The sequence below is a fragment of the Colossoma macropomum genome, unplaced genomic scaffold (assembly GCF_904425465.1).
Source record: "Colossoma macropomum unplaced genomic scaffold, Colossoma_macropomum, whole genome shotgun sequence".
NCBI lineage: Eukaryota > Metazoa > Chordata > Actinopteri > Characiformes > Serrasalmidae > Colossoma > Colossoma macropomum.
This window is the reverse complement of record NW_023494803.1, coordinates 36,190,121-36,204,747: the sequence shown is the minus strand read 5'-3', so window position 1 is coordinate 36,204,747 and position 14,627 is coordinate 36,190,121. Positions and strand designations below refer to the sequence as shown.

The window sequence follows — 14,627 nt, the reverse complement described above, 5'->3', positions numbered from 1 at the left end:
TTTGCATAGGGAAATCTCATGTAAAAAGATTTTGCACTCATCATTTCTTGTCTAAAGATCCAAACTTCCATCACGTAACCAGGGTAAAAAGATGTGTGCAGTTAGAGACATGGTTAGCCTTTATTTCTGGGTCTGCTTGAATGGTGGGACTGCTACTATATTTAGAGCCACATCTGCATTTGAGTGCAGTGCACCTGTTGAGTAAGAGGCATGGTTCAGTCACTGCTGAATTATTGATCTGGAAGGGAAGTGAGCTGAATCAGGTGACCGTAGCAAAAAAGGCAGTGCAGAGAAACGCAGCAACAAAAGCACATGGGCCAGAGATAAGCTGAAACTTGAGTAAGGAAAACGTATAACTTATTCATTGATTTTCCTGCTTTTTGAAGTCACAGCTCTCTTGGCTTTGAGTCATACAGGGTGGATAAAGTAAGGCCTTCTATGTGTATACTGAGCTTTCCTTGCTTCCCTTCCTTTCTAGTAGCCCTGAACGAGCTCATAATGTGCTTGATAATATGCTAATGCGTTCGGTTGCATTAAAATAGTGAAAACAGAAAAATGTGCAGAGAGTGCAGTGCCTAGGACTGGGATTAGGAGAAACTGGAACTAAAGGACACAACACTACACATTACAGAAGGTGGTGAAAGGAAAGAAAGTTAAAATGCATTTGCATGCAGGGCCACTGATAAAGAGAAAGTCAAACATCAGCAGCAGTGCAGCAATGATAAGTTAAACCTTACCCCAGACTGCAGGTCTTTGAGTGTATGTGTGAGGATGATGTTGAAAACTGCGTGGGAGCGACTGCTCTCCTCATTCATGTTGGTGGCAGCCACTGTACGAGATTTATTCCCCTCAGACATCAATGACTCAATGTCCTTCAGGAAAATGAAGACAGGGACAGATTAAGTTCCTCATTTATACTTAGAGTTTGTACACATACTGTACTTCTACTTATGAATGGTATTTTGTAAATCTTCAAACATTACAGAACGTAGCATTTGTAGACCAACACTGCAGGGAATCCTACTGGCTCTCACACAAAAATGCGTAAGGGACCATGCAAATGGCTAATTTGCAAAGCAATGTAGCGATGAAAGGTACATTCATCACACGTAATTGCCAGTCCCACAGTCAATTATGTTAGAGATCCATTATCACCACTGCTAGTGCGAGAATTGTCAACTGTAACCACGTGAGAATGATTTTCACCAGCAGTACATCATCAAAAAGCCATTATATCAATAACTCTCACAACCCAGAGATCTACCCTATTTCTTGGTGTACTGCATGGTGGCAGGCATCAGCTAGTCTTATGCAAAAATAACTTATCAACTGCAAAACATTTCACTCTGTAAAAAACCTCAATATGGATGAATTGTTTTTGGTCTGCAAAATAAAAATATCACAGCTGTGAAAGTCTAAAAAGGGGAAAGCAGTCAATCAGTTTGTCTGACAGGATTTTGGTCGTCTGTCAACACTAGGCACAGTTTACCTTATAGCTAGCCACAGCAAGCCGAGAGAGTCCATCCACATACGGTCCAAGGACTTTGTGTTCTCGTACTCTTAGAGCCTGTCGACTCCTGTGGAAAATACACACAAGCATTGGAACAGAACCACTGATGGAACGGAATTAATGAAATATCCAAAATGTCCACACCAGCCTGCGCCTTGGACAGCAATTTACTTACATGGTATCATGCTTACTGCCAGCATTAACTTTCATTAACTGATGGATGCAGTAAGATTGTCAGGTAAAAAAATGCCTTCAAAAGACTTCAAAAGTCCTTATAATTAAGACAAGGGGGATGATTTTACATGGAATGATATTGATTTCAATATGCAAACATCAAGGAAATCAAGAAAAGAATCAAGAAAAATGACTTACAGCCAAGTATTTCTAAGCCTTCCGAGTCATTTACTTTCTTTTACAATTAACTACCAAGTTGATTATTTAATTCTAGACCTGTCACAATCATGAAATTATTGCTGGTCTAATTAATTGCCATATACATAACTGGGATTAAAATTTAATTGTTATTATATTCATTATATTCATCTCTTGAAATACAAGCCTAAATTGACTGATTAACTATCTTGTTTCCTAGCTGCTAGACCCCAACTGATGACAGACAGCTCAAGTAAAAGGAAACATTACTCAGCGCTGCCCTGTAAAGGTATTATAGCACAGAGTTAGAGGCTAGAATCTTTTTTTTGTTGATTTTTTTAAAAAGAGACCTGATGTTTCTCAACAAATGTTTTATGCTTTCTTTTATTTACATGGATTTGCTTCGATCCAACTGATGAAGAAGCACTCAATTCACATCCTGTTTGTTACTACATAGACATATTTTAAAATCCAATAACTGTGGAAAACAACTTCTCAGCTTAAATAATTGTGATCAACTCAAATAATTGCGATCAGGCGATTATGTAATACTTGTGACAGGTGATGTGTGTGTGTGTGTGTGTGTGTGTGTGTGTGTGTGTGTGTGTGACAGGCCTACTTAATTCACCACTAATTTGTTATTCAGCTGTAAAGGGCCAGGTGATTTTGGGGTCAGTTCTTCCAATCAATTTCATACTAAAGCAGAATAATCTCTTTAAACAGAGTAGTGTTTGTCACTATTAATCGATTACATCATGTATGAAGACCCTCACCCTTTAGGGTCCAGGAGGTCTCGAACTTTCTCATTGTAGATCTCCATGTAGGAGACTTCTACAGTGAAGCTCTCCTCCTCTCTCTGTTGCTGCACTGTGCGCTCAAACAACGAGCTACAGAGCCGGGGGATTAGACCTGGCTGGTCCACCGAACCCATCATGGTATACGACTTCCCTGAGCCTACATACAGCAAAAACAAACATGATATTAAAACGCTGTAATAAATAAACAGATGTACACACTTTTGTGCTGTTCACAAAATATCTATTAAAATGAATAATTAATAACACAGTCATCACCAAGGACACTAATAGGTTATATATTGATTGTATAAGTTTATAATGCATTATATGCTGTGTAGGGAGCCTGTCTCACCAGTCTGCCCATATGCGAAGATGCAGGCATTGTAACCCTGGAAGGCATTGTGCAAAAGACTCTCCCCAAGGCACTGGAACACCACATCTTGACCTGCAATAAAGGTTAAAGAGAGTTAAAAACAGTTCCACTGTCAGAGTAACCAACAGAGACCAGAGGAGACCATCAACAAAGCTTTGTTTATGTAACACACATCAAAGTCACATTCTTAGAAAGTTATTACATTTGCTTTTACTAGAATTCTCTGACATCATCTCTGTAAATTTATGTGGAAAATGCTCTGTTCACTTTTGAGTATACAACTCTTGGATACAGTGTCTAAATATAGATGGTTTAAGGTGACACAGCACTGCTTAAAAAACTCAATCTGTCACATTAAGCTTAGCTTCTGATTTGTAAACATAACCTTGTCACCAGCAGGCTGCTGAGACACCGGAAACACAGAGAGTGTTTACTGTCATCCCTAAACTAATAGCTAATGCATGAAAACAGAGTAAAAAGGGCAGTCAGAGCTCACCTGCATATTTCTCCTTTTCTGATTCATCCATGGACCAGAAACAGTAGTCATAGGCAAAGACCTAAAAGCCATGAAATACACAGATACAGAGATATAGAGTTATACATACACAAATTATCTAACGGTCTGTTAACTTTATTATTATTAGATTATTCATTTGGTTATTTTCATACAAGAGTTTTCCAAAGAGATAGATTACCTTGGGCTGACTCCTGCTACAGGACATTCCAACATGGAGTGGTTGCACATAAGGGGAAGAAAAAGATTCAGTGAGGTGAAATGGTTAATTGAGAAACATGATGACTTGGATTTCTTATCAATGGTGGTGACTGGAACCAGCAGTTGCAATGTCTAGACTTGTATTTACTAACTATTTTATTTACTATTTACTACATTTTGTTCACTGATCAGTAAACCGAATGTCTTCAGAGGTTTTATATGCAATGTTGATAGTGGTAAAATAGTCGTAAATTCAGGGGAAAAAAATTCTATGGGTACTACTTTGACTTAGATCGCCTACATGCAGCTTTCCACCATGAATAAAAACAAAACAAAACAAACAAACAAAAAAAAGTTTTAAATTTTTTTAAAAATCCTATCACAAAACTATAATAAAAACAATGCCTCAGACATAAAGCAGCGCATTAGTAACCACTGCATGTAATCGTTTTAACTCTGAGGTTTCTCTATAAAGGCGCATTTCACATCAAACCATAATGAATGACTTTGTTTATATCTTAACAATTTAATCTATGCAGTAAATCTAAAAAATTGGTGCAATTCCCCTTTAAAGCACAATTATTACGCTAGAATTAACTACTGTTCATGCATGACTTTGCTGGACCACTAGCTGACATTCAGAGACAAAAGACAAAAATGAGGCACATTTTTCCTAAACATTTAATATAAATGTGTATTTAATTGTTGCAGAAAAATGATTATGGTCAATAAATATCAATTAAACCCCTTCTGTGAACCCAGTGACTCAAGGGGGACCAAATTAGCACACTATCAGTAACATGCATGAACGGGCAATAGGACCCAGGAACTGAGCTCCTATTCACAAAAAAACATGAGCGAGTCCATGTCATCAGTTGTACTTTGCTCAGTGGACCTGAACACAAACAGATCATCACTCGGTGAGAAAGGGCTGGAAGTACTGAGTAAATACGCATTCAGAGCTCTGACTCAGAGCTGTGCTGTCTGTCAAGGAGAGCTTGATGGCTCTGCACAGCAACACATGAATACAATGACCTATATAAACAGTTCTGACAGACTGTGGGGGACAACTGAAGGAACCTAATCTCTCTGAGAGGGTGCATATCCAGACCTTATTTCAACTATGATGTTTGCGAGATAATGAAAAAGGCTCTGTTTAAGACTGTCTGTTCCTGCCTTTTATAAAAAAAAAACATTACTGCTATACCGCCTATCACTAATGAAGTGCAATTACAGTCTGTTTATTTCTGCCTCCTGCACATACCATATTCAAAAACAGTAATAATGACCATGTTCAGTGGCAACGATCTCTGTTGCTCCAATCTGATGCGTGCAATTCCGAGAAAGCGCATGGAAGTCAGTGAAGCATGTGGAGGAACGGCACAGCCAGCAGAGCAGGGCAGAGAGCGAGAGAGTGCTGGGGAAAAAGTATGCCCTGCTTCAGTTCCAATGACCCCAGGCTCAGCTTGTCGTTTAAAATCAGGCCATGCCACGCCACGCTCTCTCACTGTATAATAAGCGGAACAACAACGTCTCCCATCACATTGCAGAAATAGCTGGGAGAGAATCGGCCCCCCTGCAGGAAGTGTCAGGATGAACTTCATCTCGGGGTGCCGAGAGAGGAATGCTGGGTGGCAGGAACAGGAAAGGACTGACAGAGCCGGTATGTTAAAAGCTGGCTGGAGGCAGAACCTCACTGCAACAAAATAAGTCTGTTTTTTAGTGACAAACCCGCAGTTCTGACGCCGAGCAAAGACAGAGGCAGAGAACTGCCTATTCTTAGAATGTGACTGTGCTGCTTTCTTTTTCTCTATTGTCTCTTATAATGGCTATCAAACTGAGTGACTGTTTCCAAAAGCTTTAAAGCTTTCTAAACCACAGTCTCTAACCCGCCTCTGTGTGTTTGGTCTTAAATTATTTCAGGCAAGACATCCGAAGGCCAGATGATTTCCTGCTGTTCTGCGCACAACTGAATGTGTATGTGAGAGACAGAGCTCTCAAAGAGTTATGACTGCAGCTTACAGTCACAGAAACCACGGTAGATTAAAAATATTTCATTTATAAAACATAAAATGATGAAAAAAACTTCCTTGGCCTTAGCAGAGGCACTGTGTAAAGCTTAACCGCTAAACCTAAGCTAAGATATGCTGGGTAATTAATGTGGGCCCCATGTGAAATGGCCCAGTGTCCTATGCTAACTAAGCTAACCCAGTGAAGCAGTGCCGACACAAAGCGGGATTCAAACCCACCACTGCCAGGTGCGCAACTGAATGTGTATGTGAGAGACAAAGCTCTCAGGGAGTAATGAGTGCAGTTTATAGTCACCGAAACTGTGGTACCTCCTTTGCCAAACAATCATCAGTCCAATGGGAAACACATGACTGTTTATCAAACTAAAGGCTAACAGCAATCAATTACCATCTCTGCATACCAATGAGCCTTTCAGAGCAAAATACAGTCGCTGCTATCCCATTTTATCCCATAAGTTTAAAGAGGGCTGTATTCATTCATGTTACAATTATAACTATATTCTGCACAGATGGCACAGGACACCCTTAAAAACCAGTGGATCACTGAGTTAATTTGACTGAAAGCCAACATATTACCAAACAGGTGAACTGGCAACCTTCTTCTGGACAAGCTTGTCTATTTCCCTTCTCAGTAGAGTAGATCTCATGTGCTGGAGTTTCTTTGTTTCATCTGAATGTTGCCCAGCAGTCTTTGTGAGACCGAAAATCTGTTACAGACCTAACCTTTCCAAGCACCAGTCGAGGTATGCATGCGTGCAGTTAACTAGGTGGTAATGTTCTGTTTGTATAGCCTACAGTTTTTAACTAACCACAGATTAAAACGGTTGTACAAAGGGAATGATGAAATAAATAAACAAATAAATAAATAAGACATGGCCCATGATAGAGAACAATAAGTTACATTAAATAGACACAAATTATTGCAATATTTGACAAGCCCAATTATCAGCTGAAAGTTACTGTACTGTAGCTCTCTGATCATGAACACTGCAAAATTCATGTACAGTCAACCACTGATAGCAAGCATGAAACTCAACTGCCCAAGTTCAGTAATCTGGTTCAGCTGTTCACTGTCCCATCGGCTTTGCTAGAAACATAACGCAGCCTATCGCCCTGTTTTAACACGGCTGCAGTGTGCATCTGCACAGCATCAAAATGCCAACTGCACAAATGAAATATGCGCTCCAGCCCTCTAAAGTGTCTCTGTCTGCCTGCTTTGCAAGATCCACTTATGAATTATGTTGATCCTGAGAGCGAAAGCATATGGTTGTTATTACCAAAAAATGCCTGTGCGACAGGTGAGACCAATCATAGGAGATAACCAAGCTAGAGGATCAGTGTAACTACACAGACTTTAGTGTATTTGAGATTTTTAGTGTCTATTACTCATAGGATTTCTTTCATGATGTCACTCAGCAGTCCTGCAAGTCATTCTGAGCTTTAGTGAACAGCACTGTTTCATCTTCATTTCTGGGTGAGCACTTATATGAGGGAGGACTGACAGTGTGAGGCTTGCAGCTACAGCTGCTGATCTCCTGCACAGTGCACACGCACAGTTGTTCCTTCCTTCTCACACCCACCCACCCACGCACACACACCAACGCATAATATAAATTTCACTCTTGCATAGCTTTAAAGTTAGACAATTGGTGCTGGCAAAGCCAAAAAACAACATGTACCTTCACACCTCAATCAGAATAGACTAGTCCAATTGAGACCATTCAGAATACAGTTTCACTTTGATTGAATGAGGTGGGTAATACTGTAAATAATCAGTTAAATAGAAGAATAATAACCATGTAAACGCCTGGATCTGATTACATTCCCAATCAGAAGGTATAAGTATGTTCGGTCTCACTTTATTTGGATGGTCAACTATAGCCCCCCATCGATTACCTACAGATGTTCAAACTGTTAACAAACTATCTGTTGAAATTCGGTTGATTCTAAACAGTGGTGGGGTTAGGGTTAGGATTTGGACCAGGGTTAGGGCTAGGACCAGTGTAAGGGTTGGGTTTAGGTTTTGGGTTGGGGTTAAGGTTAGGGCTAGGAATAGAGCCAGGTTTAGAGTTGAAGAAAATTGTGGTCAGTTAAGTATATATTTAGTTGAATGTAACTTGAAAGTAAATTAAGTATCTACAAAGCATCTAATGTGGACTATCCAAATAAAGTGTTAGCGTTTGTTCTGCACATGTGCGTCATGTCATAGCCTAAGTTTATAATGTTCAACATGGCGGGAGCAGAAAACTGGTCTGCAGAGGAGACGAAGTTTACGCTTTGAACTTTAAAAAGCGGCAGTGGGACGGGTGTCCATCTTATGTGTCTCAAAACACGACGTCTTCCTCTCGCCCTTCTTTAATAAGTACATTTTCCTGAGTATGTTTTCCTGAGTTTGCCAAAAATTTAAGGTTTATTTGGATAGAAAAAAAACAAGCACCCATTATGAGTCACCACAGTCAGACACTGTAGAGAAATGTCTCGCGCCTTATTGTGTGCCACATCTGTAAAGTATAACTATGGGGAAACACTGTGAGCCTTGACGTTGCTAATGTGATGCTAAGCTAATGTATCATTTTATTACTACAGTAATACTACAGTTAACATGGACCGCTAGCTATTGCGCTCTCATAAGTGAAGTCATTCGCTTACAGCAGGATCCTGCAACAGGTAGGAGCAGGAAGCAGCATCTATTTACGCTACAAACAACACAGTAATAAACCTCCATAACCAGCACTGTTAACACATTTAGAAAAGCTTACTTGCTGGAACAAGCTGATGTATATTTATTGCTAAATTTGATTGGTACTTTGGCAGATCTGACATCACCTATGCCAAAGTTAGTCCCACCTCAAACAGAACTGAAGAAAACAGCATAAAAAATGTTTTCATTTTAAAAACGTCTCAACCGAAAAGCCTATTTAGAAGCATCAATTTAATACAGCTCAGATAAATGGCCTGAAAACAATAACAGGCTACAATAACAGTTGCCTATATGATAACATGGTACATTTTAACCTATATTACTGTTTAAACAAGCAGCAATTTATAGCCTGTTAAGGAGTGATTTATTAAACCTACAGCAAGAGCTACAAATCCATACCGAGAAATAAGTTAACCTACAAGTTTCTTTCCAGAAACACAAGCACTTTTATCTCCTTAGTTATACAGGCTTCTCTGTGGTGTTATCACATTACCTGCTGTACTCAGTGTTCTAGTGGTGCACACAAGAAGATATTTCCATGCGATACTGGCCATCATGGGAAAGTTGCTCTTGTTTGCCTGCAATGATGCCTAGTAAGATTTCAGAGCCGGACAATAGTCTACTGCACATGAAAAATATCTGATATTGGCATCTGTCCGGAAATTCCTACATCAATGCATACCTATTCGTCGGCTGCAATTGTCGCTGGACTGATGATTCAGTAATGATTCAATTATCCCCTTTCATTGGCACACAATATATTGGTTGACAATATATTACACAGTCCCAAAGGAAATCCTTGTAAGAATTTCTCCAAGTAAATTCAGGACTGGTGGAATAAATGATGGACTTCAGAATTACTCCAAATGCACGTTCACTTTCATCATGATTCAGCCTTTCTTACAGAGAGCAATTACAAAATGAAGAACGTGCTTGCAACTCCCTGCTGTGCAAGATAGGAGATTTATCCACAGCCTCGATAGCATTGACAGCACTTCTAAGTAAATATGGTCTCTTTCAGCTGCAGAGTGCATTTCCTATAGAGAATCATTTAAATCTCTCACACGGAACCGAGAACTGATGACTTCAGGATAGTGTAGACCCAAGTCCCGGCACGTAAACCTCTGTCTTTGTCGGTGGTCTGCAAAGAACTCAATAAGCAAAAGAGTAGGGCTTTCAAATGCACATTAAATTATTTTATTAACTATTTATCAACTTATTAATTACTACATACTGTGAAATTAACATAGCAAGATTTTATGTTACAATATAAAAATACTTATTACCACCAGTTAAAATGGTCTGCACTTCCCCATTACAAAATCTTCCATATTTATTCTATAAAGAAAAAAAAATACTCTGAAAACATTTACACATTGTGTGCATTTAAATGCTCTTGTCTAATAAGAAAACAACTATGTTAATTATGCTTTCACAAGGTACTGAGGTCTTCATTTGACAACTGGACTTTAATTAATATCTGCCATTCTTTTTCTTCTGTATTTAAAATGTGTCATAGTTGCGCAAAACATACAATTCAATTTATATAGTGAAATTTCTTTATCATTACAGCCTTGTAAGGGACTGATCTGAACCATGAGCCTGGCCTTTAGTCGCATTCTCAGGGTGTACCGACATCCACTATAGCGACAGCTGTCAGTGCAAGTCAGTGAGGTCATTACAGGGCACACTAAAGTCACACCTCATGACCAGGACCCACATGACAGAAAGACAGTCTGACCACTACTGTGCTTGCATGCTCACTCACTCCCTCACACACACTCAAATCCACCCCTTCGTCCCTCCAGTCGGATCAGCGTCATTTAAAAAATTAGCTTCCGCTTCAGTTGTTCACAAATACGTAGTCCACGACTGGAAAAATGACATTCTGTACACTTGACCTAAATTACAATCACTCAGACATGTCCTATTCAATTAACGCATAGGAGGGGAAAAGATCTCGTTTGTTCTTGATGCTCTTGAACAGGTTGAGGTCAATATAAGGTACAAAACAGTCTAATGCAGACACAAAATCCTTATGCTTTGATTTGAAGTGGACAACATTCACATATATGCAGAACATCACCTACTGTGGCCTTAAGAAGCCAAAGAGGCAGTGAAACCTAAGGCACAAAATCTAAGGCTCTGAAAATAATTTTAATGGCAATGAAAATTCAAAACAGTGAATAAAAACACTGCTTGGTCTGCGCAGGTCAGCGCAGACATGTTGAAACCATTTGATCAGCAGCAGAGTGTAAAAGTCTGCTGTGTATAATCATTTCACAGTTTCTACGACAAACAGACAAGAGATTCATACTCTCTGTTCATGTCGAGATCAAGAGGGGTTATGACACTCAAGAACTTCTTCACTAAAGGTTTGATATTTGCAAACATGACACTCTACTCAACACACAGAATGAAGCAAAACAACAGAAACAGAAAGGAAAGTCCCAGGTAGCACACTAATGTCTTGCCAGAATCAAACGACAATCACAGTTCAACACATCACTTAAAAAATAATAGAATCCATTGCCTTAGAAGACCAATCATGCTCCGCTGTCTTTTGTGCTGTAGCCTACATACTGTAAAGATTTTATTAAGTTTATTGTATGTAAACTAGCTGCCACACATGTAGCCGAGATGTCCTCTAGACTCAGACGGCAGAATTCTATCAGGAGGGCAAAGTGCACCATGGCATCCGGTTCCTTGAGCTCATTATGACTGAGAATGAGGTGTGTCAGGTCTGTCTCACTGCCTTCCTCACACACACACACACACACACACACACACACACACACACACACACAGTCTACACCGGTGATGACACACATCAGTGCCCTCAATTGGGGTACCTCAGCCAAACAATGCTGTCTTTTAAAACAGAACTGATTCTCACATTTAAATGACTGTGAACAATGAGTAAAACCTATAACAGCTGATTGCTCTAAACTTTCAGTTCTTAACATCAAGCTGATCACCGTGTTTTTTAGTAAACTTAAGACAGAGTAAGCATATGTTTTTGAAAGGACTTTTTGAAAGCTTTAAATAAATAAATAAGTAAATACATAAATAAACAACCTGCAAATAAGGACACTGACACCACAGGCACTGTTGAGAGATTAGTAAGTTCAGCTGTCAGTGACTAGGACTGCTAGGCATGTCTCAAAGGATCACACCTCCAAAAGACAAGTACAGCACAAAATTACTGCCACAGGCTTCCACGGGGAATAGAACTGCATCCAGTTTTGGGCTGAAAACATCCTCAGCTTATGAAATAGTTTAGCACACTGAATATTTTTGGTTTGCAAAATATATGTATTTACCTATTTGCTTGGTAGTTAGCTTTATTTACCTGTTTTCCTCTGTCTGAGAGCTCAACAGCAGTGGAAAGTGATGATGTTCAAAATGTTCACATACACACAGAGCAGTAAAATAGTTCCAGAAACGTAAGATTACAAGCTTTCTGATATAGGGTATCAATCAAGTGCTGACTTGTGCTATTGAGTTTGCAGGAAGAAAAGCCAATCATCAAATATCAGCAAATAACTGTAAAATTTTATATGTATTCTCAGTCATAGATGCAACTGAGGGCCTGCCAGCTAGCTAGTAATCCAGAGAAGTAGGAAACTAATTTGGACTGCACCTGGAGTTTGTTTCCCCAGAGAAGCACCTGGGTTCATAAAAGCAGCAAACATATCAGTTATTTGAGTGGCTTATCCTTTTAATTAGAGAATTTATTGAACATTACCAATATCTGTTGCAGCCCTAATCTAAAGTGCAACTAATACTTTCTGTGGACACTAAGAAAACTGAACTTAAGGTAAGGTGTCAGTAATAATGTGCTTTAGCTGCTACAAAAAGTGCTTGGTCAATTATGACCGAAGAAGTCCAGTTATTCCTTGTTTTTTCTCTGAAATAATTCTGACTGTAAACACCACATGTTTCAAAGCTCTGGCATGCCACAGCAGCTCATGAAATTCAAAAATAGCCAAACATGATGTTTCTTAATAAAATAAGATGAAAATAATAGCACAACTGGACTGCTGCTAGCTGGCCTGCATGATTGCTAATCTATTGCAGGTGGTCCAGAATGCAGCAGCCTGACGTGCACTCTTACTGGTTTTATGTCTTATTATTAAGCCACTGTTGCCTGCACTGTGAGATCTCGCAATTCTTTCCTTCTTATTGTGTACAACTAAATTGTACTTTAGTTGAGCTGGCAACATGCTAGCTAAGCTAATACTAACCAGCTAAACTCTCCTGGTTAGCAGCACTGTTTAACATTTAGAATTTAATGAACATGGATTGAAAATTGTGCATTGCTTTCATTTATTTGGTGACTATGTAAGCGGACTGGACTTATTTAAATGCTTTCGGGTTTGAAATGACGCAGGATGCCGTAGTACAGCATCGACAAAAAGATAGAACCAATCAGTGAGCAGCCACCAAGTGGTTCTTTAGCCCAGAACACCAACCATGTCGAAAAAAAGCTCTTTTCGACGTGGTTCTTCTGTAGAAATGTCACTGGAAAGGCTGCCCTCCGTGCTCAGAACTGTTCGGCCCTGTGGTGTAAAAGAGACTAATAATAATAACCAACAAGAACCACTAAACTAATTAGGCCATTGTTTAAAATTAATACAGGCAAGAGTTATGCCATTACAGTGTAAAAGAATCTGTATAAGGTTGCTGTACTTTATTCATTGAGGTCCCTCATGTGACGTCCACATGCATAAAACTACTGAAGTGTATTGCTCAGTGTGCAAGGGGCCCTATTCTTTTAACAGTAAAAATGTCAGGCACTAAGACCCATATGAGTCATTAGTATCAGCTGCCTGAGGCCATGCTGAGAAGAATATGCTCACACAAAGGATGGCAATCCTACTTCTAAGCATGCAATGCCATATACAAATATGGCATCACAAATAGAAGAGGCACGTCCTGTTTGATGAGGCGCATCTTACACTGTCTAATATGTAGATTATCAATTAATATGAATCAGTAAGTAGGACAGAAACTGTGCTGTTTTGCCCATGTGAACTATGCCATTTGAAGCATCTGGGCTGCAGGGGGGCGTCCACGGGGCCAGCAATTCAGCACTGTAGCTCATGAACTCGCCTGCAATTAAACTGTCTCTTGTGTGAAGGCAGCAGGCGGCACGACCATTCACTTCCAAGTTTAAAACCTGTTCCACCTCGCCCTTTGTCTGTGAGCTACAGCAAGAGAAAGGGAGCGAGAAAGGAATAATTGTGCTCTCTTGTTTACCCCCATAAAAGTCAGAAAAAATGTTTATGGCCGACAGATGCTAAAGCTAACTTGTACATCCCTCTCTTCTCCTGAAAACCGTCCTTCAGCTGCGGGTGACCTGGGGTTAACCTCCCTCTGCGTTGCCATAGCAACAGAGGGTAGAGATAAAGAGAGGAAGTCAGACAGAGGAGAGTTATGTCCTGACACACGGCAGGACGGAGGGCCGCATGCCTACACTGCTGCTGCCCTGCCCCCACCATGCCATCTATACCATTCACATTCACTCGCACAAAAACACAGCACTGTTCACAAGGCAATGCACTTCACAAACCTAATTTAAAAAGACCCATCAATCTCCCGACCGAAATCCATCAATCACGTGACACAAAATGGCCTCTGGAGTTGCTTAGCTGGTGGACCAATGTGGCTACTGAATTTTTCAACCCTCTACATGATGCCAATATCATGCAAAAAGCCGCTCATTTGTTACTTCCTTCACCTTATGTGACTGCTAACCCCATTGATCATTTACAAGACAAGCAACATTGTCAAGTTTGGGGCACAATGATGTTTGGGGTTATATCCACTTACACTTATCTTTAAAAGTAACTACTTCATAGCCGCCTTTCAAAGTATTTCACGACATCATGTTCTTCTACAGGCTTAAAACCTTGAAAGAATTTAGAAAAGCTACGATCCTGAGCTAGTAGGGTATTTCAGTTGAATGTGGGTCAAGGTTATTCTGCTGAGGTCCAGTTGCAACAGGAAATGCTGTAAGACTCACTCTTGGTCAAATGACTTGGAAAGACTCACTGTTTCTGGACACAAACCTTAGCGACTACTAAAACCAGTGTTATCTGAAAAAAATTACTACAAGAATCTAAC

At 39.8% G+C, this 14,627-nt stretch overlaps 1 protein-coding gene across 3 annotated transcripts in view; it reads right to left on the bottom strand.

The window, feature by feature from the left end:
- kif13ba (kinesin family member 13Ba) overlaps window positions 1–14,627 on the bottom strand; it is a 45,512-nt gene that overhangs the window by 24,853 nt on the left and 6,032 nt on the right. For 2 of the 3 annotated variants that reach the window (XM_036592540.1, XM_036592542.1), the window contains exons 3-8: window positions 3,748–3,763; window positions 3,549–3,609; window positions 3,032–3,124; window positions 2,656–2,836; window positions 1,490–1,577; window positions 738–872 (exon numbers count right to left, since the gene is read on the bottom strand). In XM_036592540.1, coding sequence (XP_036448433.1) covers window positions 738–872; window positions 1,490–1,577; window positions 2,656–2,836; window positions 3,032–3,124; window positions 3,549–3,609; window positions 3,748–3,763 — 574 coding nt within the window. The remainder of the gene's footprint in view (window positions 1–737; window positions 873–1,489; window positions 1,578–2,655; window positions 2,837–3,031; window positions 3,125–3,548; window positions 3,610–3,747; window positions 3,764–14,627) is intronic. The other variant, XM_036592541.1, reaches the window with a different exon arrangement.